This window comes from Mesocricetus auratus, unplaced genomic scaffold (assembly GCF_017639785.1).
Source record: "Mesocricetus auratus isolate SY011 unplaced genomic scaffold, BCM_Maur_2.0 Super-Scaffold_100010, whole genome shotgun sequence".
Taxonomy (NCBI): Eukaryota; Metazoa; Chordata; class Mammalia; order Rodentia; family Cricetidae; genus Mesocricetus; species Mesocricetus auratus.
This window is the reverse complement of record NW_024429194.1, coordinates 22,805,965-22,833,137: the sequence shown is the minus strand read 5'-3', so window position 1 is coordinate 22,833,137 and position 27,173 is coordinate 22,805,965. Positions and strand designations below refer to the sequence as shown.

Genomic DNA, 27,173 nt, shown 5'->3' with positions numbered 1-27,173 from the left:
TGAACTCCCAGAGATCCGCCTGCCTTTGCCTTCCGAGAGTGCTGGAATTAAAGGCGTGTGCCACCACCGCCCGGCAGGATTTCATATATCTTGGGCTAGCCTTGAACTCACCATGTAGCCAAGTTTGACTTTGAGTCTCTGATCCTCCTGCCTCTAGCTCTCAAATGCCAGGGCTACAGGTGCGTACCACCACATCCATTCAGGCAGTACTGGGGATCAAACCCAGGGCTTTGAATATGTTAGGCAAGTACTTCACTAACTAAGCCACACCCCTATCCTTCTGCATGACTTTAAAAGAAGACATAAAACTGTCCAGGTGCTCCTGAACACCCTCTTGCCCTCTAAGCCCCACACTTGGCCCATAGAGAGCTCGCTGCCTTGACTGTTAGCTTTGGGCCAGACAAGGAGCTTTGCAGAAGGGGGCTCCTGCGGCAGACTCCCCTGGAGATCAGTGCATGCGAATCAGCTCTTCCCTGCTTTCCTGGCCCTGAGAGTCTGGAATGCTGGGGCAAATTCAGGCCCCCCTTACCCCCCCTCTGCCCCCAAAGCAGCATGCTAAAACAAACAAACTAACAAAAAGCAGAATGTGCCAGCCTGCCTTCTGTTGGGGGACTTCCTGCCTTTTCCTCCTGGCTGACCAACCACTCTCGGAGGCTGTGAGGAGCATAACTGTGATCGGGACTTCTGAGGTTCAAACCTGGCCTTACCTCTGCTCCCCAGGAGAGTCCCTCTAGGAAGCTAGTTTAAGCTTTCTTTGTGTTTGGGTTCTCCTTCTGCCAGGCTGGCTGCCCTGCGGGGTGTGAGGAGCAGTTCACTGATGTTTGTTGGAAACGCTTGTTGGGTCAGTTTTAGCCACTGACATTCAAATCATACTTATTGCTTATTGTTATCATCGCTTTTGGAAGTAGTGTCTCAATCTGTAATCCAGGATAGGCTTGAACTCAAAGTAATCCTCCTGCCTCAAAGTACTGGGATTATGCGAATGAGCCAATACATGATTCACAGATTTTTAGATGGCTGTCATTTCGTCCCCATGAAAACTTGCACTGCCCTTCTTGTTTTATGGTACACTTCCTATGCTTCTCGAAGTGGGAGGTGACTGGCCCTGGGGGGCTTTTGCTTGGCTGTTTGTTTTTCCTTTTCCAGTCATTTGTGGCAGGATCTCACTGTGAATGGACCAAGGGCCCTCAGCACCACACCCAAAGACAGCCTGCTCTTTGAGCTGTGTTGTGGTGGTCTGGTCCTTCTGAGGTCAGTGGGTGGATCTCTGGCTCAGGGTCCTGCTTCCTTGAGGCTTCCAGAACTCAGTTTCATACGGGGGGGGCTGAAAACAGATTCTTCATAGTTCTGGAAGCCGAAAGCTTGTGGTGCAGGTGTTGACCGTACCCTGCCTGCTCTGCAGGCTCTAGGCAGAATCTTCCTGCCTCCTCTGTCTGTCTGTCTGTCTGTCTGTCTGTCTGTCTGTCTGTCTCTGTCCCTGTCACTTGCTCTCTCTCTCTCTCTCTCTCTCTCTGTCTCTGTGTGTGTGTCTGTCTGCCTGCCTCTGTGTCTGTCTGTCTGTCTGTCTGTCTCTCTCTGTGTCTGTGTGTGTGTGTGTGTGTGTGTGTGTGTCTGTCTGTCTTCACATGGCTTTCTCATAAGTCTTCTAGTCACTGACTGGCCTAATCCAGTATAACCTCATCTTAATGTATGACCTCTGCAAAGACCCTATTTCCAGCCAAGGCCATGTTGTAAGAGTCTGAGTGGACATGATATGGGGGAAAGGGGATTCTACTTAACTCAGGAAAGTGAGTGAGACAAGCCACTCAGTCCTCAAATCGCTCTGGACCTGAGACTTAGGAAGATCAGAATCTCAGCACAATGCCTCCGAAACCCCAGCCCCTCTCTGTGGAATAGCCTCCTCAAAACCCAGGCTCCTGTAGAAAAGTGATCCAATGGAGGCAGCCCCATCTGTGCCAGGAGCGGTCTGGCTTCAGCTGGGCTTGCCAGAATTTCACTTTTCATTGTTTCTAGATGTGCAATCTGATGTCACCTTCTCTCCCTGGGCCCCTTGCAGGGTGTAACCTGATTAGACCAGCACACCCACTCTTTGTCAGTAGGTAAGGCTAGGTGGATTCACCCAGACACAGCAAAAATACTCTTTGGTCTCTTATATTTGGTTTTCCTGTTTTTAATGACGTGGCGTAGGGGAATGGTTCCCAGCCTGGGAGCTTGCTGGGTTCTTGGAGTAGGTGTCAAGTGTCCTGAGTTCTAAATGGAGAAGAAAGACAACTTTCTAATGAGTGTGGGAAGCCAGAGGCGTCGGCAGCCTCTCAGCAGCCTGGCCAGAGCTAGTGCCTCTCTGTTTCCAAGCGTGTAAGTGTGTCACTGGATAGCTGGGGCCAGAATGGTGGCCTGATTTTAAAGGAAGGGTGAGAAGGGCCCAGAAGAAACTGACCCTATAGTGTGTGTCTGTGGCTGAAATGCGATCAGAGCTGGCTGTGTAGTCAAGGTTAGACAGGAAACTTTAATTACCCTGGCTGCTCCAGAGGCCCCTGGCAAAGGGAGGTAACGGGGACAGCCACTGGCAGGCAGGGCCCAAGCACAGCAGCTTACCATGCAGCTGCGGCAGCTCTGTAGCACAGCAGTGAGAGCTTGTGTTTCAACTCCCCAAAGAGAGGGTGGGAAGGGGAGTGCTAGCCGATAGGAAAGCTGCTGTTTTATTAAGAATCTGAATTACTGATGTCATGATGCCCTGTCAAGGCCACACTCCCCATCGCCAAGACACCACCGACCACTGAAAACATGGATTTTCCTCCCCTTCCCCACTTCCCTCCCTCCTTAGTCTGCCTAGGAGGAAGAAGGGTGGGAGGCAGAAAGTGTGTGGGTTGATTGGATTTTCTTTCTTTCTTAGTTTTGGTTCTGGGCCTAGAACTCAGGGCATGTGCATGTCAAGCATACCCCCTACCGTGGAGCCATACTCTCAACCCTTCTAGACTGAGAATTTTTCATAGGAGTGAAGTGTATGTATCCTCTTAAGGGAGTTGGAGGGAGGTGCCTACATCTGGGCATCTTAGGCTTTAGTGTGAGTTGGTTCTTACCGTAGGGCAGATGGGAGCCAAGGCATAGATAGCTCACTGGTAGCATGTTCACAGTCAGCGCGCTTGAGGCCCTGGGTTCCGTCCCCAGTGCAAGCACACATGCTCACACACACACACACACACACACACACACACACACACACACTCACTCACTCACTCAGGATGGTGGAATAGAGAAGAATAAATGGAAGGTGAAGACTTTTCTGACTCCTGGATTTCAGCCCTCTTCAGTAGTGAGTGACTTGCTTTGGGTTTGAAATGTTCTCACCTGGACTGGGTTTGTACATTTAACCATCTTGTCTTGAGAGAGCAGCAAGAGAACCCAGGCTGGCCCGAACTCCTGGGAAGTAACTCCAGGCTTTGTCCTCTAAAGATGCATGAATGTCCCTCTCCTCCCCGACCCTTGCTTTCCGCCCCTCTCTCTCAGAGTCTCCTCTGCAGCATATCGTATGGGAATTTGAAGGATGGTGCTTTAAAATGGAGCGATAAAAACAGATTTTAAAACCTGAGACAACTTTGTGATAGGGAAATCATAGGTGGGTGCAGTAGCTGCTGTGTCCCCTAAGCAGCCCCTTGTCATCTCAAAGGCTAGCACTGCACCCTAGGTCCATCCAGGCCGGTGACCACCCAGGCAAAGATGATATTATAATGGATTTTTCCAAGCTGGAGCTAGCGCCCCTTCCCTATGGCCTGTAATGGGGATTCTGCTAATGAGGAAAGATAAGTGGCCCCTACTGTGTCCCTCTGGATCCCTTTTGTGACATAATGTACCATGATTCTTGTATGTTCTTGTATGCCTACCTGTTTTCTTGTGTGTGCAGGTTTTTTGTTTGTTTGGTTTTGTTTTCCTTTGAGACAGGGTTTTTCTGTATATCCCTGGCTGCCCTGGAACTCACTCTGTAGATCAGATTAGCCTCAAACTCACAGAGATTCACCTGCCTCTGCCTCCCGAGTGCTGGGATTAGAGACCACCACTGCCTGGCCCCACCTGTATTTTGTCTACCTGAGGGATTTTGGGTGGCAGGCGTAGAGGCCAACAATGGTACATGGAGAATCCTATCATGAAGGAGGGGTGGCTCTTAGTGTCCTTTCTCCTTGGACACTCATGCCTGTCTCTGCAACCCACATCTATCCCCAGTGTTTTCTTCTTGCCTGTGGGTAGGCTAGAGTATGGGCTTCCGTGTGGGGCTGTGCAGGATGTTAGTCAACTGTCTTCCCAGCCTTCTCTCAGATGAGCCTCCTCCACACCCCTCTGGGCCTGAAGGGCCCAGCTGACAGAGCTCATCCATTCCTGCCTGCCCTCTATCCTTGAGAACTGCTTACTGTTGCTTCCTCCGTTTCCCTGCCTTCCTCTACCCTCAGCCTCCTTTAGGTTCTTCACCAAGTGGGTCTGGGGGGGGTCATGCCTCTGACTTCCTCCCCTCTGAAAGCCAGGGGTGTGTGAGTGTGTGGTGTCAGCTTGCATTGATGGGCCTTGTCCCTTTAGTAGTGGTCTACAGTTTTGTTGCTAAGGCAGGTGTGTGTGTGTGTGTGTGTGTGTGTGTGTGTGTGTGTGTGTGCACACTCGTGCAGTCACTCATACATTTATCTGTCTGTCAGTCTGCAACTTGTTTGGACAGTGTTTTGTGCTTGCTAGACAAGTGTTTTGCCACTGAGCTACGCTCAGCCGTGGGCTATTTTATTTATCATCAAACAAAGTATCGTATGTGTAGTACACATGTGTAGAGGTCATAAGACAGCCCTGTGGAGTCTGCTCTCTCTTTTACTTTTAAGTAGAAGGTTCCAGGGATTGAGTTCAGGTCTTCAGTTCATGCCTTTGGGCCTGCATGGCAAGTACTTTACCTGCTGAGGCGCCTCTCTCGCCTCCCTTGTTTGTTTCAGCTGGAACCCCTTGCTTCTGAATGAAACTCCGTTTTTTGGCTTAGAGCTAGGCCTGTTTTGCTGGTGATCGCAGCAGACCTCCTTCCAGTTCTAGGTTAAGCAGGGCCTTGGGGACAAGGTGGGGACTGGGTGGAGACCCAATGGAGTGGCAGGGGGCTCTTTGTAACTGTTAGGGTCTGATTCCAACATAGTGACCCTCATCTCTGGTGGGTGTGGTGACTGTCTGGTCCTCCTCTCCAAGGCCAGCGGTAGGTCACAGACCCACCCTCGGCCTATTGCCAGCTTGGACTAGGATTGCAGGAAGCAGAGGAATAATGTTAAGGACTTACAGGCTGGTCCTTCCACCCCTTCCTGGTGGTAAAACACCAGGAGAGCCCCCCAACGTCTCCAGTCTCTCCTCTCCCTCCTCCCTGCCACAGTGCTCACTGAATACCCATTGTGCTTTGGGATAGTTCCTGCCAAAAATATCTCACTGCCGACAGCCCTAGGTCTTTGGCCATGAGGACCTGCTGAGTTCAGTCATGGCCTTGGGGAAGCTGGCCCTGGATCCTGCCCAGCTTGATCTTGGCAGTGACTTTCTCTGCCCCTCCCTGAGTGCTTCAGGCTTCCCTCTGCAGGGTAACCAGTGAAACTGAGTGCTGCCCTACCCCCAGCAGTGTTCTGGGCTCGGAGTTACACAGAGTGCCTACTGTACACAGGCTCAGTTTGTATCCAGGCACACATGGGAAACCATTCTTCCCTTTCAGTGCTTTGAACTGGGTGCTAACAGCTTGCTTACGGTACAGCAAGGAAATGGAATCCCAGAGAGGCCAGATGACCAGCCCTGTAAGTGGCGAACCTAGAGTTTGAACTCAAGTGGCTTGCACTCTGGTCTTCAGTGTCAAGAGCCTTCTTCATTAATACCACTTCTACCCTGAACCCCAGACTCCAAATCACAGCCACTCTTGAACACAGATTACTACACTTCTTGCCTCTGCAGCCTGCCTGAACTCCAGGTCCCACAGGACCTCACACCTCATGTCATACTGGGCCTCGTCCATCTATGGTACATATTGTATCCACAGGGTCCTTGCCTGAACCCAGATCTCATTACTCGCTTCCTTTTTTCAGAAGTCCTTGTGGATTAGAGGCAGCACAGAACATTCATGAAACAAAGCTCAGATTCCTCATTGCTCATCCCACTCTCACTAGTCCTTTAAGCCTGTCCCTGCCTTGTCCTCTAGTTAGTTTCCAGTAGACTTTGGTCTTTCAGTTATTGCCTCTTGTGTGCTCCCCTCCTCCTCCTGGGAAATCAGCCATATATGAATGTACGTATGTGAGCACGCACGTGTGTGTGTGTGTGTGTGTGTGTGTGTGTGTGTGTGTTGAGACAGGGTTTCTCTGTGTAGCTCTGGCTGTCCTAGAATTCACTATGTAGACCAGGTTGGCTTCAAATTCAGAGAACCTCCTGCCTCTGCCTTCCCAGTGCTGGGATCAAAGATTCATGCCTCCATGCACTGCCTAGAGCCAGATTATTTATTTATTGGTTTGTTTGTTTTTGGTTTTTCAAGACGGGTCTCTCTGTGTAGCTTTGGAGACTATCCTGGCACTCACTCTGTAGACTAGGCTGGTCTGTAACTCACAGAGATCTGCCTGCCTGGGATTAAAGGCATGTGCCACCAACACCCTGCTGAGCCAGATATTTTAAAAGACAAATATATATATTTCTTAAAGACAAGATCTCATGCATTTCAGACTGGCTTCAAACTTGGTATGCAGTCCAGGATGACTTCAAATTTCTAATAGTCCTGTCTCTACCTCCAAGTGTAGGTATTGGGATGTTATAGATGTATGCCACCATGCCAGATTTATGTGGTGCTAGGGACTGAAGCCAGGGCTCAGAGCATGCTCACTAAGCACTCTACAAACTTATCTGCATCTTAGTCAATGATTCTTTATAGTTGAGGGTAACCAGCATGTCTCTGTGATCTTCCTGGCCATCTCAGGGGCATGGACCTCCTACAGAGATTTTGCAGTTGCTCTGTACACGGCTAGGCAGCTCTCAAACCTGTGGTGGGGTCCTGTGGTTCCCTTCAGCAGAGCTACTGACCGGCTCAGGCACAAGCCAGTAAGTGAGACGTGGAAAAGGTAAATGACCACTTCTCAGGTTGTACCCAAGATCGCGTGACCACTGAGGGTGCAGGTGGGGCCTTAATTAGGTCACTGGTTCTAGCTGGGTGCTCTAGACACTGAAGACTGCTGGGTTTAAGGTGGTGCCAGTGTAGAAGAGGGCATGGGAAGAGGTCTTGTTGGCAGGAAGGAGTGGGGCAGAGATGGATGGCCGAGGACAGGAGGGTGACAGATTGTGCGTACTACCTTCATTTTTAAGCCATAAGTCATTCCTCACCTTACTCTAAAGCCAGGCTGTAGCCCTTGGGTGTCTCCAAGCCCTCCCTCTCTCTCCTTGCTCCCAGCAGGCTGTCCCCCTGCCCCTCCCCCAGCTGGCTGCAGGACTATCCTTTACTTAGTGCTTCCTAGGCTCTTCCGGAATTTCCTGCCCTGGGAATCAGGAGGGGTGGGCGCAGCCTGACCAGCTCTCACGGACCATAGAAAGCCTGTAGTGTTTGAGGGCATTGTACCTATAGTTCCCAACAAAACTAGTCCCGGGGGCACCTCTACCCTGAGGCCCATCCCCTCTGGACTTTTTGAGGCTGCACCATGGCACGCTCCCGTGGCCAACTCTGGTTGGAAGAACCCTCCGAGAGTGGTGTAAGTCTGACTCATCTGAGGTCGAAGAGGTTCTTAACTGCAAAGGCCACTTGAGCTACAAATTGAGTTCAAGGCCAGTTAGAGATGTAGCTCAGTGATGGGACGCTTGTCTAACACGAAAGACCCTGAGCTCACCCACCAGTAACCAAGAAAAAGAAAAAAAAAACCCTAGGACTTTCCCTGCCTCTCCCCACCCCCAACACCCACTGGAGCAGTTAGGGCTGCTCCAGACTGGCATCCTACAGGCCACCAGAGCTCTGCCTTCCCCATCTACTCATCTCCCTCTCCTTTCTGAACAAACCACCTGGAACTCTAACTCTCCAGGGTTTCTCACTCTCTTCCCTGTCCCAAATCACAGGCCAGCCTGCCTGTGCCAACTCAGACCCAGCTAAACCCAGATCCCTTTCGAAAAGCACCCTGGGATCATGAAGTAATAGTCGGTCCCTAACCAGGTGAGTTCTTTTCTGTATGCTGGGTGCTTCGAAGAACATTTGCCTGTCATCTTGTTTTTTTTAAGACTTATCATTTTTAATTATGTGGGGAGGGAGTACATGTGAGGAAAGCTGCTACCAGGGAGTGGAAACAACATCTTGGAGTCTCCAAGGCAATCCAGACTTCACCTTTACAGCTTCATGCAATGGCCTCTCTGGATCTCCATTCAGGGACACCCCGACACATGGTTGGCCTCAGTGACTTTCCTTAGTTGTAGAGGGAGATTCCATAGCCCCATTCTTCTATCCTTGACTCTAAAGCCAGAACCATGTGGCTGACACTGCCACGTTCTGCTGCTTACATGGTCCTCTCGTTCAAGAACCATGTGGCTGCTGCTTACACGGCCCTCTCGTTCAATTACACCTTTACCAGCTTTCTGTCTTTCACTGCCTAAGCTTGGCTGCCCTGAGACTTGCTCTGTAGACCAGAATGGCCACAAACTCAGAGATGTGCCACCCTCTTCCTCCCCAGTGCCAAGATTAAAGGTGTTCCCCACCACACCTGGCTCTAAGCTTTTCTTCAGTTCCTTTTCACACATTGGAAACGGCTGCAGGCAGACACGGCGCTGAGATGGCCACATCTGGACCAGAAGGCAGCAGGACGTTGACTGTCACACTGAGGGACCTCAAAGCCCACCCCCACATGGCATACTTCCTCCAACAAGGCCACACCTCCTGATAGTGCCACACTCTTTAGGGGCCATTTTCTTTCAAACCACCACAAACAATTGGTCTTCTGCAGCCTTAAAAAAAAGTTCATCTTTTACCAGAAAAGGAAGAGAATCTTCCAGAAGGGAGTCCTAAGGCACTGGCTGTGTAAGAGCAGGTGAAACTGGAGTTCAAACTCGCCTTGTGCTACTCCACATTCAGGCCACCCTCCCCAACTGCTCTGTCCTTTGCTAAGCCTGCCACATATTCACCAGCTTGGTGGTGACCTCCAGTAATCCTGTGTTGGCACCCAGAGGAGAGGTTTTCCTGAGACAGGCACCTAACGTTGGTCCTTAGTGCAACCTCACTATGCTCCTGCTGCCCCAATGAAAACACAGCCCTTTCAGAATGCCTTGTGCGAGATGGCCTGTTTCTCCCTTTCCAGAATATTCTGGCACCCCCAAAACCGCATCACAGCGGGCGTCCCCTTGCGGAGCTCTGCACTTTCGCCTCTCTGTTGGCCCCTGTGCAGCCTGTGACTGCGCTCGCCACCTCACAGCGCAACACTTCCATTGTGTCTGCAGCCCTTCTGGGACTGTCTTTGTGTTCCCTTCTGCCTCGCAGAGGCCCCAGCACCTGAGAGCCTACTGATGAGGGCGTGGATGAATGAGTATTGGGAGCTCAAGAAAGCCAAGAGCTGTGGGACAGAAGTGGCGGTGGGCAGGCTAGACACAGAGGTTTTGTGTTAACTGTCTTTGCGTTCACTTGCTGAGAGCCAGGGTGTCCAGAGCCAGAGTGAGTACTCTGGCTTTGGGAGCAGTGATAACCCACTGAAGAGCTGGTTTCCAGCCTGCTGCAATTGGGAAGGTAGGAGCAGTGATAACCCACTGAAGAGCTGGTTTCCAGCCTGCTGCAATTGGGAAGGTAGGAAGGGCAGGTGCCGTGATAGCTAGGGAGGACTCAGGGACCTGGGTAGGGAAATTCCAGGCCTGTAGACTCAGGAAGTCCCTGAGGCCAATCTAGACAGGTACTATGGGGGCCATCAGCTTGGGCCTCTGAGTGACCACCTGCTGTGGGTACCCTACAGTGCATTCACTGACTTAAAAATGCCTGGGGTCACACAGGAGCCGATGACATGAAGACTCTTATCCAGCTGGATTGGGGCAGAAAATGATTCTGACTATCCCACGACGTCCTTGTTCTGTGCTGCCAGCTCTGGTCATTTGAAAAGACATATGTTCCCAACAAAGCCTTACTTTGTGCATTTGTAGGTGTGTGAGCCTGCGAGCTACACAAACCCAAAGATAGGTGTGACTGTGCCCCAACATAAAATGGTGAAATTACTTGAAACAGTTTTTCTTTTTTGGTGGGGTTATTTTGTAACTCGATTGTGAGCTTCTCAAGCATGACTTTGTACATCACATCATGTTACAGTGTCAAAAGATTGTCCTTGCTGAGGCACCCGTCCCCAGGGACTCCCACCCTCCTGAGAAAGCACTGAGGGGTCCCCCTGGGGAGTTTCTGATGGCAGAGCCTCTACACAAAGGTTACCTGGTTTCTTTTTTTCTTCATTAATGGCAGGATTATTCTGGTGAGCTGAAAACCAAGAAAGCCCAGGGGCTCTGTGCAGTGCAAACAAAAAGAATAAGCAGTTCATCCCCCTTCCCCGGGGGTGGGGCTGGGGGGCAGGTGCCAAAATTGGTTGAACACTAGAAACCAACTCTTGTCCTCACTGCCATCTTTTTCATAGCTGGGCCCCTTAGGCCGGGTTGCAGAGGGGGTGGGGGCTACCATAACCAGGAACTCAACCTACCCTCCTCATGAAGCTTTCATTGCTGTCCAATTAACAAAGAGTAGAGAACATTTCCTGGCGGAGCTGGGCCCTGACCTTGTCCCCAGTGGACTGGCACAGAGAGTCTCTTCTGACCCAGAACAGGGAGGCAGATGGTGGGTTACATTTTCCTCAAATGTCAAAGATGGTGAAGACTGGGGCCAAGTTGAATCTTTGGGGTAGAAGCATAGAATCTTTGTTTTGTCTGTGGACTAGACTTGTCTGTGGGTACCAACTCTATAAAAGGAGCCCCAGGCACCAGTCATAGTGCCTGCTGAGGACCAGCTCCTTGGACAGCGCCACAGAGCAGGCCAAATCTCTCCAGGTGCCTAGTAGGGTGGGGCTTGTGCCCAGGTCTTCAGGACCATCTGGGGGGGTCAAGGGAACTAGAGTCCCCCCACATTAAATCCCAGAGAACCTGAAGAGGGAAGGACAGAGAAAACGGGAAACATCAACATCTAGGTGGAAGCCTCAGGAAACAGTGGGAGAGGGGCTTGGGGCTGTGCTGTTTTCCTCCTCCTCCTTAATCGTGTTGATTTATTTTCTTTTGTGTATGAGTGTTTTGCCTGCATGCGCATGTGCGTGTGCACCACACGCCTGGGGAACCTGTGGATGTCCGAAGAAGGCATCAGATTCCCCTGGAACTGGCGTTATAGTTGGTGACAGATGAGCCACCATGTGGGTGGGTGCTGGTACCTCCACCTGGGTCCTCTTGAAGAGCAACCAGTGCTCTTAACCACTGAGCCAACCCCCCTGCTGCTCCCCCCCCAGCCAGCCAGTGCTTGTTCTTTGCTGGGTGAAACAGCAAAAGAAAAAAAGATTTGAGTTAAAATTTAAATCAGAGGCCAGATGTGGTAGAGTATGCCTTTAGTCATAGCACTGGGAATGCAGAGTCAGGCAGCTCTCAATGTGGACCAGACTGGTCTATGTAGTGAGTTCCAGTCAGACTTACATGGTGAGACCCTGTCTAGAAACAATCCAAGTCACAGAAGGCATGGGGTGTAGCAGAGTGGTAGAGGGCATGCTTAGTCCTGGGTTTGACCCTAACACCCTCCTCCCTCCGATTGTAGGGACAAGGAGGAGATAAAGCTGAGTGTGGCGGCATATATCTGTAGTCCTAACACTAGGGAGGCTGAGGCAGGAATGTGGGTATCTAAGTAAGCCACATTCTAAAACAAGACATAAGGAAAGAGGAACTAAGATACTGGGGAGGAGAAATGGGGGCCAGGGGACTTTTCTAAGCCTAAAAGCATTGGAAGATGTAAGGGTGAGGGGTGTCCTCCCAGTTGTCATTGCTGGGCCTACTGACCTCAGGCTCATGAGTCACAATGGACTCCCATTCTTCAGCATGTGGACAGTGTCACACCTCTGAGAGTGGTGCTGAAAGATTAAGCAGGTGAAAATTTTCTGAGGCATTTCTGGTGAGACCATTCCTCTGAATGCTCATAAAGTGGTTAACAGAGCTCTCTTGACCAGAAATGAACTCCGTTGCGTATACTACAATTCTTGGGCACCATGTGGGACCAAACTCAGAGTCCATTCATACCTAGGCCTTTCAAATAGAGCTCTTACCATTTCTGCTGCTCTTCAGATGTAAAGTACAGAAGACGTAACTCAGCTAACACAGCTAGGATCTTCCTCGGGACAGTGAGCATGCCTTGTGCCTGCCCTAATCTCTTGTAAGTTGAGGGCTTCATCATTTAAATGCAGTCACTGGTTGTCTTGCCTTCCCTGCTACTGTAGAAAGCCCCTGCCTGAGGGGCTGGAGCGATGGCCCAGTGGTTAAGAATACAGGTTGCTTTTCCAGAGGACTGGGGTTCTCTTCTTCTAGCTCTAGCTCTAACTTCAGTTCTATGGGATCCAGTGCCATTTTCTGATCTCTTCAGACATTACACACACTTGGTGCATAGATAAAACACAGTCAACACATGAACACGCTGTTTTTTTTTTAAACCCTGCTTGAGAATCCCATGTTAAAATATGGCATGGAGTTAGTGAGATGGCCCAGCGGGTAAAGGCACTTGCCACAGAGCCTGACAACCTGAGTTCTATCCCAGAGAAAGGAGACAGCTAACTCCGGAGAGCTGTCCTATGACCTCCACCCAATGCCATGGCATAAGCGCCCTCCGTGAATAAATGAGTATAATAGATAAGTAAATTGTTTGTGGTGACTTAGACCTATAATGACAAGAGGGTCACTCACCAATTTGAAGCTAGCCTGGACTAAGTAGAAAGTCTGTCTAAAAGGGAGAGAAAGAGGAAGGTGAGAGAAAAGACAGGAGAGAAAAAAGAGGAGGGACGGAGAGAATACACCAACTTAATTCAGCTCCACCTGACTGTTTTCATCATCCATTGAGTGAGGCCACTAATTGCCTCCCTCAGTGAGGTAAGGCCCTCAGTGAGCTCTTAATTAGCAGTGAGGGCAGGCAGCTATTATTAATTTGTTACAGGATTGACTCAAAGACCAAAAGGCTTACACCAAGACGACACACACACACACAGCAGAGCAGTTGGAGTTACTATCTTGAGTCCTTTTTTTTTTTTTTGTACCACTGCTGCGTAAGTCACTTCCCGCTTTGAGTGGGCAGATAAAATGGGAAAATGAAAGCCCGCCTGTGAAGTTTTGCTCTTGCCTGCCTTGCAAACCCAGGCCCTGAAGGAAGTGACGGCTCTTGTAAAGCTCTTGTAAAGGGTCACTTTGAAGACAGGGCTACATGTCTGATTTTAAACCCCAGCTCCACAGGGGAGCAAGACATCACTGATGTGGTCACTTTATAGTCCTGCCAGGACTTCAGTAGATGGCACTAGGCCCATGTTTCTAGTAGGAACAAAAGGAAGCAGCCTTGACTGAGCACTGGGGCAGGGATGGGGGGTGGGGAGCTGGCTGGTGCCTCTTTGCTTTCCTGCTTGCTATCTTGACCTCAGGGATGCCCCTTCACATGTATATATGCTTTACTCCTGTGTCAGTCAGATGAGATGCTGCCTCCCCTGTCCCCCCCCCGCAGAACAGAGTCAGGGCTCTCTTGCCTTACCCTTGGCTCTTTTTTCTGCCTGGCATTACTGCTTCTGGAGGCTTCTGCTTCCCAGCAAATACTTTTCAAAGGGCTTGAACTCTAATCTCATCCCCTCCCCACCCCTTTTTAAGTTTTACTGTCCTTTTGGTTTTGAGACAGGGTCTCTATATGTAGTTCAGTCTGGTCTCAAACCCTTGATGTATCCTCAGCCTTGTACCTCTACCTCCCAACTGTTGGGGTGATGGGCTTGTATCCCCGTGTCCTGCTTTCTTCTCTATTTAAAAAGAACTGTCGAGGCTCAGTGCTTGAGAGAGAGCCAATGGCTGATCTAGAGGACCCAGGTTTGGTTCCCAGTACCCACAAGGAGGCTAGCAACTGTCTGTAACTGATGTCTCAGGGAATCTAACACCCTCTTCTGGCCTCTGCCATTAACTAGACACACGTGGTGTATATACATGCAATGTAGGCAAAATACCCGTTAATATTCTTAAAAATAATTTGGAGGCTGGGAAGATAGGTCAGTGGATAAAGCACTTGCCACACAAATGTGAGGACCCGAATTCAGATGCCCAGAACCCACATAAAGCTGGAAGCAATCCCTTGTCTGTATTCCCAGCACTCCTACTGTACGGTGAGAGGCAGAGACACGGGGGCCGGGGTCCCTGGAAACTGTCAGCCAACTAGCTTGGTATATACAGTGATGAATGTTAGTAACTCTGCCTCAGGAAGGCAAGGACTAACCCATGATAGTCTTCTAACATACACACCATACATACAGACATGTACACACACACACACACACACACACACACACACACACACACACACACGAGCATGCACATGGAATTGTGTCAATCTGAGCCTAGCGCTTACTGGGCTCCATTCTGAGCTATGTGAGCTTTCTGTTAGACCTGGAAGGTGTTTCAGACCTCGGGTCTATTAGAAGGTTTTTCAGGTCAGAATCCCAGGGCAGACTCAAGGACCGCTGTCCTGAACCTAGAGGTGAGCCCCTGCTCAGACTGGCCTCATTGGCAGCTCTCTCTAGTGAGCATGGGAAAGGCTCCCTCTCCTCCAGTGTGTCTGTAGACAAGTCTTTGCCTTGTTTGTTGACCTTTACTTATCACCCCATCCTTCCACCTAATCCTTCCAGCTGCTCCCCCACCTCCTCTATTCAACCAGCTTCGGAACCCTCTGTCAATGCCTGGGCTGATTGTTTATTGACAGCACCGTCTTCCATGGCTCCAGTCTTCTTTGTAAATGTTGGAATGCATAGTGTGAACAGAGGACAGAAGATATTTATCTACGTCTCAGCATCACAGTTACTTTAGTGTGCCCTAACTGGGCCCCTTCCCCTGCTGTTTTTGTGTAGTGTTGGGAATGGAACCTAAGGTTTGGTGCATGCATAGCAAGTACCTTGTGACTTAACCATAACCCCAGCCCCAAGGCCAACCCTTAAATGCAATATTGCCACTGTCTCCCGTGGAAAATCCCCAGGCCTGGACGATTGTGAGCTTAGGATAAGCCACAGGGTGATCTGGTTCCCTCTTGTAAGTTTTGGACACAGAGCCCCATGGATGGAGTTCTGGAAAGTTCCACTTTGCAGAAACCTGTTGTTTTTGACCAGGACTCTTGTAACAGAGACATCCCATTCTAGCCTGTTTGTAAAAGCTTAGCATTGCAGGGTCAAGTTCTCAGTGGCTCTCCGAAAGCGCTGCTCTACATCTGAGACCATCTCCGGTCACCGCTGAGCTTCGGGCAGCATCTGCAGGCAGCTATGCGTCCCTGTCAGATACCCCTGGTATTGCCTTCCGCTGTCTTTGAGTAGGATTTTAGCCTGTTCACCCTCCTAGAGTTCTCTCCCTGACCATCTCCAGCCTCTCTGGAGTGCACGACCTGCACAGGGTGGAACAGAGCATCATGGGACTAGAGAGGGTGACTGCCTCTGTAGGGCTTTGGGACTTTGTAGCCTGCCTTGCCATTATTGAGTGTTGTCACAGACTCTTGGACTCTCTGCCGGTCAACAGATATCCAAACTGAACTCTGCCTCTTCTGCAGCCTAGGCTTGAGAAGTTGACCTGGGAGTGGAGGGAGTTTCAAGACCTTACTTCTTCTTCATTTATTTTTGTTTTTCTTAAAAATTTTATATGTATGGGTGGTGGTGGTGGTGGTGGTGGTGTGTGTGTGTGTGTGTGTACCCCGTGTGTATATGTGTAATGCCTTCAGAAACTAGAAGAGCATTCCCTGGGGCTGAAGTTACAGGTGACTGTGGACCACAAAATGGAGCTGAGAATAGAACCCCAGGCCTCTGGAGGGGTAGCAGTGCTTTTACCTGTTGCACCATCATCTCCCTAGCCCCAGGCCCTTTGCTTTTGAAAATAATGATAAGATAAAAGCCAAGAGAGTTCTCATGAGTTCAGCTGTTTCTGCTTGCAAAAGATCATCCCCAGCTGGACTTCCAATGACAAACCAAAGTTCATCCTGGGTAGCCATTGGGTTTATTAGGGTTACTTACAGAGTATAGGTGAGGGCTTCTAGGCAGAAATGTGGCTGACCCACTTGGAAAGTTTGCAGCCAGCACGGATGATGACTTCCACATGGCTGTGTAGATGGATCATTGACCCTCTAGTCCTTCCCCACCTGTGTATTCTAACCCCCTCGCTCCCCCAGGCAGGCAGAATAACAACACACAACTGGATATTCCAGTGAGGTCCCATGTCTTAGTGTTTTATTGCTGTGATGAGACACCATGACCACACCAACTCTTATAAAGGAAAGCATTTAATGGGGCTGGCTTACAATTCAGATGTCTAGTTCATTGACGTCATGATGGGAACATGGTAGCATTCACGCAGATGTGGTACTGGAGAAGTAGAAAAGAGTTCTGCATCTGGATCAATAGGCAGCAGGAAGAGAGAGAGAGAGAGAGAGAGAGATACCGGGCCTGGCCTGAGCGTTTGAAACCCCAAAGCCCACCCCCAGTGACACACTTCCTCCAGCAAGGCCACACCTACTCCAGCAAGGCCATACCTCCTAATCTCTGTCAAGTAGCACAATTCTCTAATGACAAAGCATTCAAACCCATGAGCCTATGGTGGCCATTCCTATTCAAAGTACCATATCTTATAACCCTCTAGCCCCTTTTCTGTGAGGGGAGACCTTGGATGATATTTTGCATAGCTCTGCTCACAAACATGGTAGCAGTTTGGCTCAGAGGGTAACCTCCCCTACACCTTTTAAGAAATGGTGCTTAGGGTCAAATCCCAGGCCTTGCACACTCGGTAAGCATTCCGGCTTTAAACATTCATTCCAGTATCGAGAAGTACATTCTAACTGTGGCACAGTCGTCACCACCATGTGGCCCCAGAGCTTTTTTATCTTCTAACGCTGACAGTTCCCTTACTCCTCCCCAAGTCAGATACCACAATTGTACTTCTGTCTCTGTGAATCTGGCTACTCCAGGTGCCTCATAGAAGTGGGGTCGTGCAATGTGTGTCCTATACCTTGTGAGTTAATTAGTGAGTTAGCGTGAGTTAATTCACATAACTTTGAATTTACTTCGTCCTTGCTTTAGCATGTGCCAGAACTTCCCTTCCATTCTGTTGCATGGATCCACCCCATTTTACATATCCGGTCACAAAAGGGCTGATGGACACTTGGGTTTCTTCTGTTTGACTATTGTGAACAGTGTTATGATGAACCTTCTTGTACAAGTATCTAAGAGCCTATTTCCATATCCATAGAAAGTACAATAAATAAATAAAAAGCAAAACAAATAAAAGAGAGAGAGAACCTGGAGCTTATGTAGACGCAAACTGTTACCTAGCAGTGGGATCTCCCTGGTTCTGGGCAATGATGAAGGACAGAGATGGAGAAAGGTTCGCTTTCTGGATTGGACCTCCTCCAAGGACCACTAGAAGCCACGTTGGTATCAGAGTCCATGCTGCTGCCCCAGGCTGTGATGAAGCCTAAGGTCCGTGTGAAAGTATGCAGTCTGTGCCACTGTCTGATGCCTTGGTGATGTCCTTGGCCTTTCTGCCTCTGATGCTGATGTGAGTGGCATGTATAACCCACCTGAGGGCATGGCAAGGCTTTGGTCTGCTGAAGGCCCCGAGTGTGTCAGTGATCCTGATAAAGCAAGGGTGGTGTTGATGTCTACAGCCCATGTTTCCACAGAAGCCCATGTGGATGCCCTGTACTCTGTGCAGCTGCCTGAAACCATGTTACTATTTGTGTTCCCATGAGAGCTGGTCCCACCCCTTGATGGCTCATGGCACTGAGGTGCAGGCTGTGGTGCAGTGTAGGAGAGCAGTCTCGGGCCACTCTTGGTACTCCTCAGTTGATAGCTTCTGGTACACATGTAGGTGGAGAAAGACATCCTCCTCTGGAGGCCACTAGGAGTTTGACCATGCTCCAGTTAATATACGGACAACGGAAAATGGACTTTTGGGGGCGGGGGACAGGGGAGGGGATGAACATTGGAAGACTGGGAGGTGAGTGCCATCAGGATGCATGATGTGAAATTCCCAAATAAACAATAAAAAGTAATAAAAAATAAAAAAGGAGTGATGAGTATGTATCTTAGTGGCAGAGTATTGGTATGTGCAAAGCCCTAGGTTAAATCTGCAATACAGAGAGAGACAAAGAAAAACAAATGTGTTTCAGGATACTTGATCACACTGTGACACTGAGACTGTTACTAAAGTTAACTTTGAATCAGGGGGTGGAGTCAATGAAGAGCTGACCAGGATTAGCTATAGAGATTTTGGAGGACCTAGGAAATGATAGAGAGGCACAGGAAGGACTAGGGAGAAGCTTGGAAAGATTTGCCAGCCTTTTTAATCTGGGAACTGTGGAGAGAGAGGGTCAACTAGTTATTCTTCCGTTGCTTGCTTGCTCTGTCAGATTTTTACCCCAATAGCTGACTCCTGAGTTTTTGTTGTAATCGAAAAATTTAGTTAAATGCTTCATCAACAAATTGAGGTAAATGCTTCATCAACAGAATTGTTGGGTTGTGTGGTGACTTGAACTCCTTGCTGTGTTTTACTCCTCATCATCAAGCCAGCGTCCTTTCCCCCCCCCAATTATACCTTTTGTTTTATTAGTGCATGTGCACAAATACCAAGGCACCCGTGTAAAGAGAAGCTTTTTCCTTGAGAGAAGCCTTCCCGCCAGCCTGGTTCCAGAGCCACATCAGTCCCAAATAAACACACAGGAGGCTATATTAATTATGAAGCTGTTGGCCTTGCTTATTTCTTACTGGCTAGCTCTGACTTAAGTAATTACCCCATAATTGTTAATCTAAGTATTTCTCTTACCGGACAATAGTTCCGGGCTTCCTACCCCATGGCGTTACATCTTGACTCTCTGTGTTTCTCCTTCCCAGAGTCCTCCTGGACTCCTAGTCCCATCTATCTAGATTCCTATTGGCCAGCAGTGCTTTATTGACAAATAACAGGACTTCCCACCTCACACCCGTGTGGAGGTCAGAAGACAACTAGGAAGAGATGGTTGTCTCCTCCACCTTTATGTAGGTTCTGGGATGTCAGACTTGTGTGACAAGGTCCTTACTCACTGAGCCATCTCACCTGCCCCAACTAGGTGAGATGTTTTGGGTTTAGATTCTTCCCTGACAGATGCTGCCCCAGCAAGATCTGAGATCACCTTCCTTAGATGGCTCAGGAACAGACAGCTCCCCTGACTGTCTGGGTGAGTGCACCTTTGAGTGTCCCACAGGTGGCTAATGGAAAGCCTTGCTCACCTGGGCACTGGCATCAGAGTTGGCCATGGCTTTCTGTGGGACAAGCTTGACATCTGTGTTTCAAAAGTAAATGAGTGTATGTATTTCAGCAGTTCACCTTTGGACAGATCACAAGCAAGCTGAAACACAGGAACACTTGTACCCCAGTGTTCAAAGTGGGGTCATTTCTTATTAGTACAATGCATTTTGATATTTATTCCCTCCCAGGTATTTACTCATTCCAGATCCACCTCCATATCCCTACATACCCAACTTTGTGTCCTTTTTTTAAAAACCCACTGTGGTGGTTTGAACAGGAACGGCCCCCATAGACTCGTGTGTATAAATACTTGGTCCATAGGGAGTGGCACTGTCAGGAGATGTGGCCTTGTTGGAGTAGGTGTGGCTTTGTTGGAGCAAGTGTGTCACTATGGGGTGGGGCTTTGAGATCTTAGAAGTTCAAGCCAGTTCTTTTCCTGTTGCCTGTGGATCCAGATGTAGAACTCTCAGCTCCTTCTCTATCACCATGTCTGCCTTCATCCTGCCATGCTTCTTTTTTTTTTTTTTTTTTTTTTTTTGGTTTTTCGAGACAGGGTTTCTCTGTGGATTTGGATGCTGTCCTGGAACTCACTTTGTAGACCAGGCTGGCCTCGAACTCACAGAGATCCGCCTGCCTCTGCCTCCCGAGTGCTGGGATTAAAGGCGTGTGCCACCACCGCCCGGCCTGCCGTGCTTCTTATGACAATAATGGACTAAACCTCTGAACTGTAAGCCAGCCCCAACTGAATGGTTTCCTTTATAAGAGCTTCCTGTGGCTGGGCGGTGGTGGCGCACGCCTTTAATCCCAGCACTCGGGAGGCAGAGGCAGGCGGATCTCTGTGAGTTCGAGGCCGGGCTGGACCGATAGCCTCCAAAACAATACAGAGAAACCCTGTCTCGTAAAAACCAAAAAAAAAAAAAAAAAAAAAAGAGCTTCCTGTGCTCATTGTGCCTCTTCACAGCAATACAAACCCTAAGACACCCATCGGATGCAAAGTACAATTTATACTGCCACATGCTCTTGGTCTTGGATATGTGGCTTTCTTTGGAGGCTGGTCTAACCATCAAGGCCCACACTCTTTTTTTAATGTTTTAATTAAATTGTTTTTATTTAAATTAGAAACAATCTTGCTTTACATGTCACTCCCAGCTCCCTCTCCCTCCCCTCCTCCCCTGCCCCCTACCAACCCCCCCTAACCCCCCCCACGCAATCCCCACTACACTCCCCAGGGAGGGTGAGGGCCTCCTTGGGGGATCTCCAAAGTCTGCCATGTCATCTGGGGCAGGGCCAAGACCCTCTCCATGTGTCCAGGCTGAGAGAGCATCCCTCCATTTAGAATGGGCTCCCAAAGTCCATTTGTATGCCAGGGATAAATATTGATTTACTACCCAAGGTCCCATAGATTGCTGAGGCTTCCTCACTGACACCCAAATTTAGGGAGTCTGTATCAGATTGATTCTGGCCTCTCAGCCATCAGTCTGGGGTCCATGAGCTCCCCCCTTGTTCAGGTCAGCAGTTTCTGTGGGTTTCACCAGCTGGGTCTTGATCTCTTTGCTCATCACTCCTCCTTGTCTGCAACTGGGTTCCAGGAGTTCAGTTCAGTGTGGGGTCACACTCTTAAAGAAGGCAATCTCTCTCTCTTTCTCTTTCTCTCAGCTATCAACTGCCAATTCTTCCTTAGCTAGGGGTGGAACTTCATGTCCACTTCTCTTCTCCATGCTAGAATTTTATCTAGCCTGAGTCTGCATCAGTCTTGTTCATGATGTTTAAAAATGCTCTTAGTTGATGTATACAACTTCCCTGCTGTGTACAGAAAACACTGTTTCCTTAAAGTCAGCCATCAATATGACTTTTAAAATCTTCCTTCCCCCTCTTCCACCACGGTCCCTCAGCCTTGGGAGGAGGGAATGTGATACAGATGTCCCACTTAGGACTGAGCATTCTATGGTCTCTTATTCACTGCTCCTTGATCAGCTGTGGGTCTCTGTGTTAACCACCACCTATTTCAAAGACAAACTGCTCCCAGGAGAGCCCCGATACACTACTCTATGGGTATAGCAATAAGTCCCTAGGAGTCAGTTTAATATTATGTACTTTTGGCAGAGTGATAGTAGCAAGTTCTCCCCTAAAGATCCATGGCCTATCTAGTCACAGGTTCTTGGCCCAGTAATGGTGCTAGGTGTGAGATTCATCTTGTGGAATTGGTCTGAAATCCAATGAAAGAGTGGTTGGTTACTCCCATACATTTGTGCTACTGTTTAGCTTAGAGGGTTCACAGTTGGGCAAGAGTGACGATTCCTTTTCTCCCCTGTTAGTGTTTGTAGCACCTTCTAACACTGAAAGCTGGCCAGTAGGGATGAAGCTTCCAGGTTAATGTCAGCTTGTCTTCTCCGTGTTCTCCTATGAGGCGAATGTATGGTGCCTGCATGGTATGGCATTGTTGTAAAAAACGGATTAGACTTCTGAAGAGTTTCCTTTTTAAGATATATGTTTATTTTCTTTTTTCCTTCTTGTTTTTCTTCAAGACAGGGCTTCTCTGTGAAACAATCCTGGCTGTCCTGGCACTCACTCTGTAAACCAGGCAGGATAGAACTCACAGAGATCAACTTGCTTCTGCCTCCCAAGTGCTGGGATTAAAAGCATGCATGTTTCTAAGTTGTATTTTTATTTATTAGAATGTGCATGTCTACCGTGTGTGCTCATACTCACAATGACTGGAAGAAGGTATAAAATCTCGTGGAACTCCAGTTATAGGTGGATGTAGGCTCTCTGATGTGCGTGCTGGGAACTTGGGTCTTCGGCAAGACAATCCATGCTCTTAACCACTGTGCCACATCTCCACTCTGAAAGTGGTACCATTTGTGATACCCAAAAAGGAAAATAGCTCAAACACCTATTTCCATGGCTCTGGGAGAATAGTTTGGAACCTCACACAAGGACTGTACCACCAAATTACATTCTTAGCTTTAGATCTTTTGATTTTTAAGTAAAAAAGTAGGTAAACAGGGTCTACACTGAGTCAGTTTTGGCAAACCCATGGAAATCATTGTTTGCTTGTTTTGAGATAGGGTCTCAAGCTATGTAGCCCAGGTTGGGTTTTAAATCACTGAGATGTGCCTGCCTCGGATGTTTGGGATCACAGGCATGGATCCTCATACCTCGGTGCTTGAATTGATCACACATCATCCTTGGATGCTTCCAGGTCCTGGGCTGGCTTATCTAGAAACCTGGAGGCTTCCTGTTAATTTCCAGACATGGGGCTCCCATATTACAGGATTCTCAGAGGTCATCACCAGTTACATAGAGATCTTGCCCGTAAACTTTGTAGAGTAACTCTTGTGTACCCAGTGGGAGCTCAGAGGACCCAAGGGAGAAACAGCCAGTAGGAGAGGGTGGCACCAGAAAAGGACATACAATGGATGCTATTGGGGAGCAGGAAGGCCACAGAGCAGAGGAGGGAGCGCTGCCTGTGTTTGCAATGGGTGGAATAGCATGAGGCAGCCACTGTGGCTAGAATGGAGTGTGTCAGTGTGTCCTGCCCCTTCTCCAGCATGACAAGGTGGCCTTTAAATGCCACCGCCCACAGTTAGACTTGCCCACAGGCTACATTTCTTGGTGAATGGTGGTGGTTCTCAACAGACCTGCTTTTTCAGTATGGGGGTGGGGCAGGGGGGGATAGTGGAAAAGACTGACTGTAATTTTTAAAAAATAGAGTAAAATGTGCATAACAAAAGTGGCTACTTCAAGCTGGGCGGTGGTGGCGCACGCCTTTAATCCCAGCACTGGGGGGGGGGGCAGAGGCAGGTGGATCTCTGTGAGTTCGAGGCTGGGCTGGACCAACAGCCTCCAAAACAATACAGGGAAACCTTGTCTCGTAAAACCAAAAAAAAAAAAAAGTAACTACTTCAAGCTGGTATAGTTGCACACAACTACAAACCAGCTCTTAGGAAGTTCAGAGTGAATTTCAGGCTGGTCTGAGCTACAGAGTGGAGCCCTGCTGCATGCCAGCATGCATGTGCACATACACACACACACTCACACACACACACACACACACACACACACACACACACACACACACAGGAGTACGCACAGAAAGTGAGGAATGGACCCCTGGATGGTTGAGTGAGCACCGCTCTTATCAGAGGACCCAAGCTTGGTTTCCGGCACCCACATCAGGTAGTTCACAACCTCCTGTAACTCGATCCCAGGGTGATCTGCTTCTGTGAACGCCTGCACTCATGGGCACATACCCACACACATATTCACATGCATGCACATAATTAGAAATAAAGCAAAGGCAATAAAACGACCGTTTTAACCTTTCAAGTGAACTCAGCTCAGGGGCATTAAGCATGTACGCAGTGTTGCACCACTAACTTGACCCTTTCCTTATCCCAGACTGGACCTTTACCCGTTAAACCATCCCTCCAACCCCAGAAAACATCCTTCAACCTTGTCTCTGTGAGTTTGGCTGCTGTCCTTTTGTGACTGACTCATTGTCTTATCGTGGCATCCCTGAGGGACACCTATGTGGCAGCAGGCATCAAAGTTCTCTTCCTTTTATTGCTGAAGAATATTCCATTCTGGAACTATTCTATCCGGCATAATATGGGTGAGCCCATTGTGCTTACCAACCTATCTGTCCCTGGACTCTTGGGTGGTTCCCAGTTCTTGGGTATAGAGAACTCATTGATTCATTCTTTTGTTGTTGTTTTGTTTTTTGAGACAGGGTTTCTCTGTGTAGCCCTGCCTGTCTTGGAACTCACTCTGTAGACCAGGCTAGTCTCAGACTCACCTGTCTCTGCCTCCCAAGTGCTGGGATTAAAGATGTGTACCCCTCATCCCTCGAGCTGATTCATTCTTATTTCTGTGTATGTGGTGCTGGGGAGTGGAACCCGGGGCATCCTGCCTAATGAAAAACAAGTGAGCTTCATCCCAAGCCTCTTATTTGTTCTTTTTTTTCTTTTCTCTTTTTTGAGATGTGTGTGTGTGGGGGGGGTCTCTCTTCATAGGCGTGGCTGTCCTAGAAATCACTATTTAGAATAAGCTGGCCTAGAGCTCACAGAGATCTGTCTGCCTTTCTCTCCAGAGCGCTGTCACTTCTTATTTGTTCTTTAAAGCAAGTTCTTCAGACCTGAGCAACAAGAGGTTTCTGGGAAGGTCTGGAGAGAAGGCTCAGAGGTTAAGAGCACTGGCTGCTCTTCCAGAGGTCCTGAGTTCAGTTCCCAGTAACCACATGGTGGCTCAAAACCATCTCAATGTGATCTGATGCCCTCTTCTGGTGTGTAGGCGTACAGGCGGATGGAGCACTTGTATAGTGGGAAGTAGGAAGTAGCAGGAAGTATAAGGAGGACTCTCTGGGAAGGGAGTCAAGAAGCCCTTGGAAAGTCCTGTGAGGCCATATGCTCTGGGAGGAGTCACAGAGCAGGTACCTGAAGATGGCTGTCTCAAGGAGAAGGGGTCAAGGTAGACTTCTCACCCCATGAAGCTGGTCTTATTTACAGACAGGGATCCATGACTAGAGTGACAGCCAGGAGAGGGGCAGCCACCCAGCTGTGACTACTCAGGCCTGGAGATAAGTGACCTGGAAGTAGAAGCATGGAGCCTGAGGCGAGACTGCACCCACTTCACAGCCACAACTGGGGCATAAAGCAGCTTCAAAGACAGAAGACAAGCAGGAGGGGCTGGAGAGAAGGCTCAGTGGTTAAGAGTACCGTCAGCTCTTCCAGAGGACCTGGGTTCAGTTCCCAGCACCCACATGGCAATTCACAACTGTCTGTAACTACAGTTCCAGAGGATCTGGGACCCTCGCATGCAGGTGAAACACCATTGTACATAAATAAGAATAAATAAATTATTAAAAAAAAAAAGAAGACGAGCAGGAGGGAGGTTTGCCAGGAATGGGTGTGGCAGAGACATCAGGCCTGTGGCTGTTTTGTTTGTTGGGTTTCAGAGCATGCCCCACTACATGCCCAGAGTCCAACATTTGGCGGTGTTGGGTCTGTGTTGGTTGACTGAAAATGAAGGAGACGAAGGAGATAAAATAAATGAAAATCAACATGTTGAATGAGATCCATTTTGAGAGTGCAAAGCACAAAGTCAAACTTTTTGTTCAAAGAGAGGTCTCGTCTGATGAGGTGGCCTTGTGGGGGGCTCCCTCCTGATGAGGTTGCCTAGAGGGGTCACCTGTGGTGAAGTGGCCTGAAGAGCCTTACCAAAGCAGGAGGCAATTAAGTAACTTTTCAGTGGATAAAGCCAGAAGAGTTACACATCTGGGAAACGAACATGTATCATTTTGTCCTGACCTTACCTCCTTTGACTGTGCAGGTATGATGCAGGAAGAGATGGCTTTATTGACCTGATGGAGCTGAAACTCATGATGGAGAAGCTGGGGGCCCCCCAGACCCACCTGGGCCTGAAGACTATGATCAAAGAGGTGGATGAAGACTTCGACGGCAAGCTCAGCTTCCGGGAGGTACCTTCGGCCTGCTGAGCCTGAGAAGCCCCAGTCCGCAGCCCCTGAGCACAAATGACTTTGCCTGTTAAGCATGCGCTTTGGATGCATGTTTAATCTTCAGCTAAGCTTTTAAACGCATCTCCTGTAAACTGTGTGGGTGAAATGTTCCTATAATCCCAGCACTCCTGGACACAGAGGAGAACCATGAGTTGAAGGCCAGCCTCAGTTACATAGTGAATTGCATGAGAACCTGTCTCAAAAAAAAATCTTTCATGGTAGCTTATATTTGTAATTCAAGTACATGAAGGCTGAGGCAGGAGGATTGTTCTGAGTTTCTGCCTGTGAGCCACTATGCCTAACTTCTTATATAATTTTTTTTTGGTGTGTTTAGGTTTTATTGGAAGACTTTGAGATGTTTCAGTTGAATGTGATGTCATATAACTTGTGACAGCATCCTAATGACAGGATGATAGAATTACACCATTTTCTATTTTTCTGAATCAGCCAGGCCATTGGGATTAAGAGCAATACTCTTAACCACTGAGCAATCTCTCCAACATCCTCTCTCCTGTTTTATTCTGAGGCCACCCATAGATGATCCAACTTAATCTAAGCTACTAGATTGGCCATCTTTTGGTTAGCTTCTAGTGTGGCCATTTCTCACAGAAGTGGACATCCAATGCTTGGAGACCTCTAAAGCAGTTTTGCCAGCTGTAAACAAGCTCCAGTGACATTCCCCTCAATCCTTTGTGAGCTCCAAGTCCTGTCTTGGTCGCATTTCTAGGTCTTACTAGGCATGTAGGCTTGGAAGTGTAAGAAGATGCAACCATCTAGACCCCACAAGCATCACCCTGCTCTGTGATTTGCTTTGTTGTGTCTACGCATGGCAGAAGCCACCTGGGCTTGTAGGCAAACCTCAAGCTGTCAGAGCAGTGCGTGTCTCTTGAGAACGTTCTGCTTTCCTGGAAGCAGAATTTATCCTAGGCTGGCCTCAGACATGGGACCCTTCTGCTTTAGCTCCCCAAGTGCTAAACCTGTAGCCTTGTACCACATGCCTGGTCACCTTGGAGTGACATAGCCTAGAATTTGCTATGTAGCATAGGCTAGCTTTGAACAAGTAGCAATCTTTCTATCTTAGCTTCCTCAGTGCTGGAGATTACAGGCATGTATCACCATAGTCCACTGGGTCTGTCTGTGTGTGTGTGTGTGTGTGTGTGTGTGTGTGTGTGTGTGTGTGTGTAGT

At 48.8% G+C, this 27,173-nt stretch overlaps 1 protein-coding gene across 1 annotated transcript in view; it reads left to right on the top strand.

Moving 5' to 3' along the window:
• The window catches only part of Efhd1 (EF-hand domain family member D1), a 49,383-nt gene that overhangs the window by 4,306 nt on the left and 17,904 nt on the right, over nucleotides 1-27,173 (top strand). Inside the window, exon 2 of the mRNA XM_005082238.4 lies at nucleotides 25,801-25,948. Within this exon, the coding sequence (XP_005082295.2) occupies nucleotides 25,801-25,948 (148 nt within the window). The remainder of the gene's footprint in view (nucleotides 1-25,800; nucleotides 25,949-27,173) is intronic.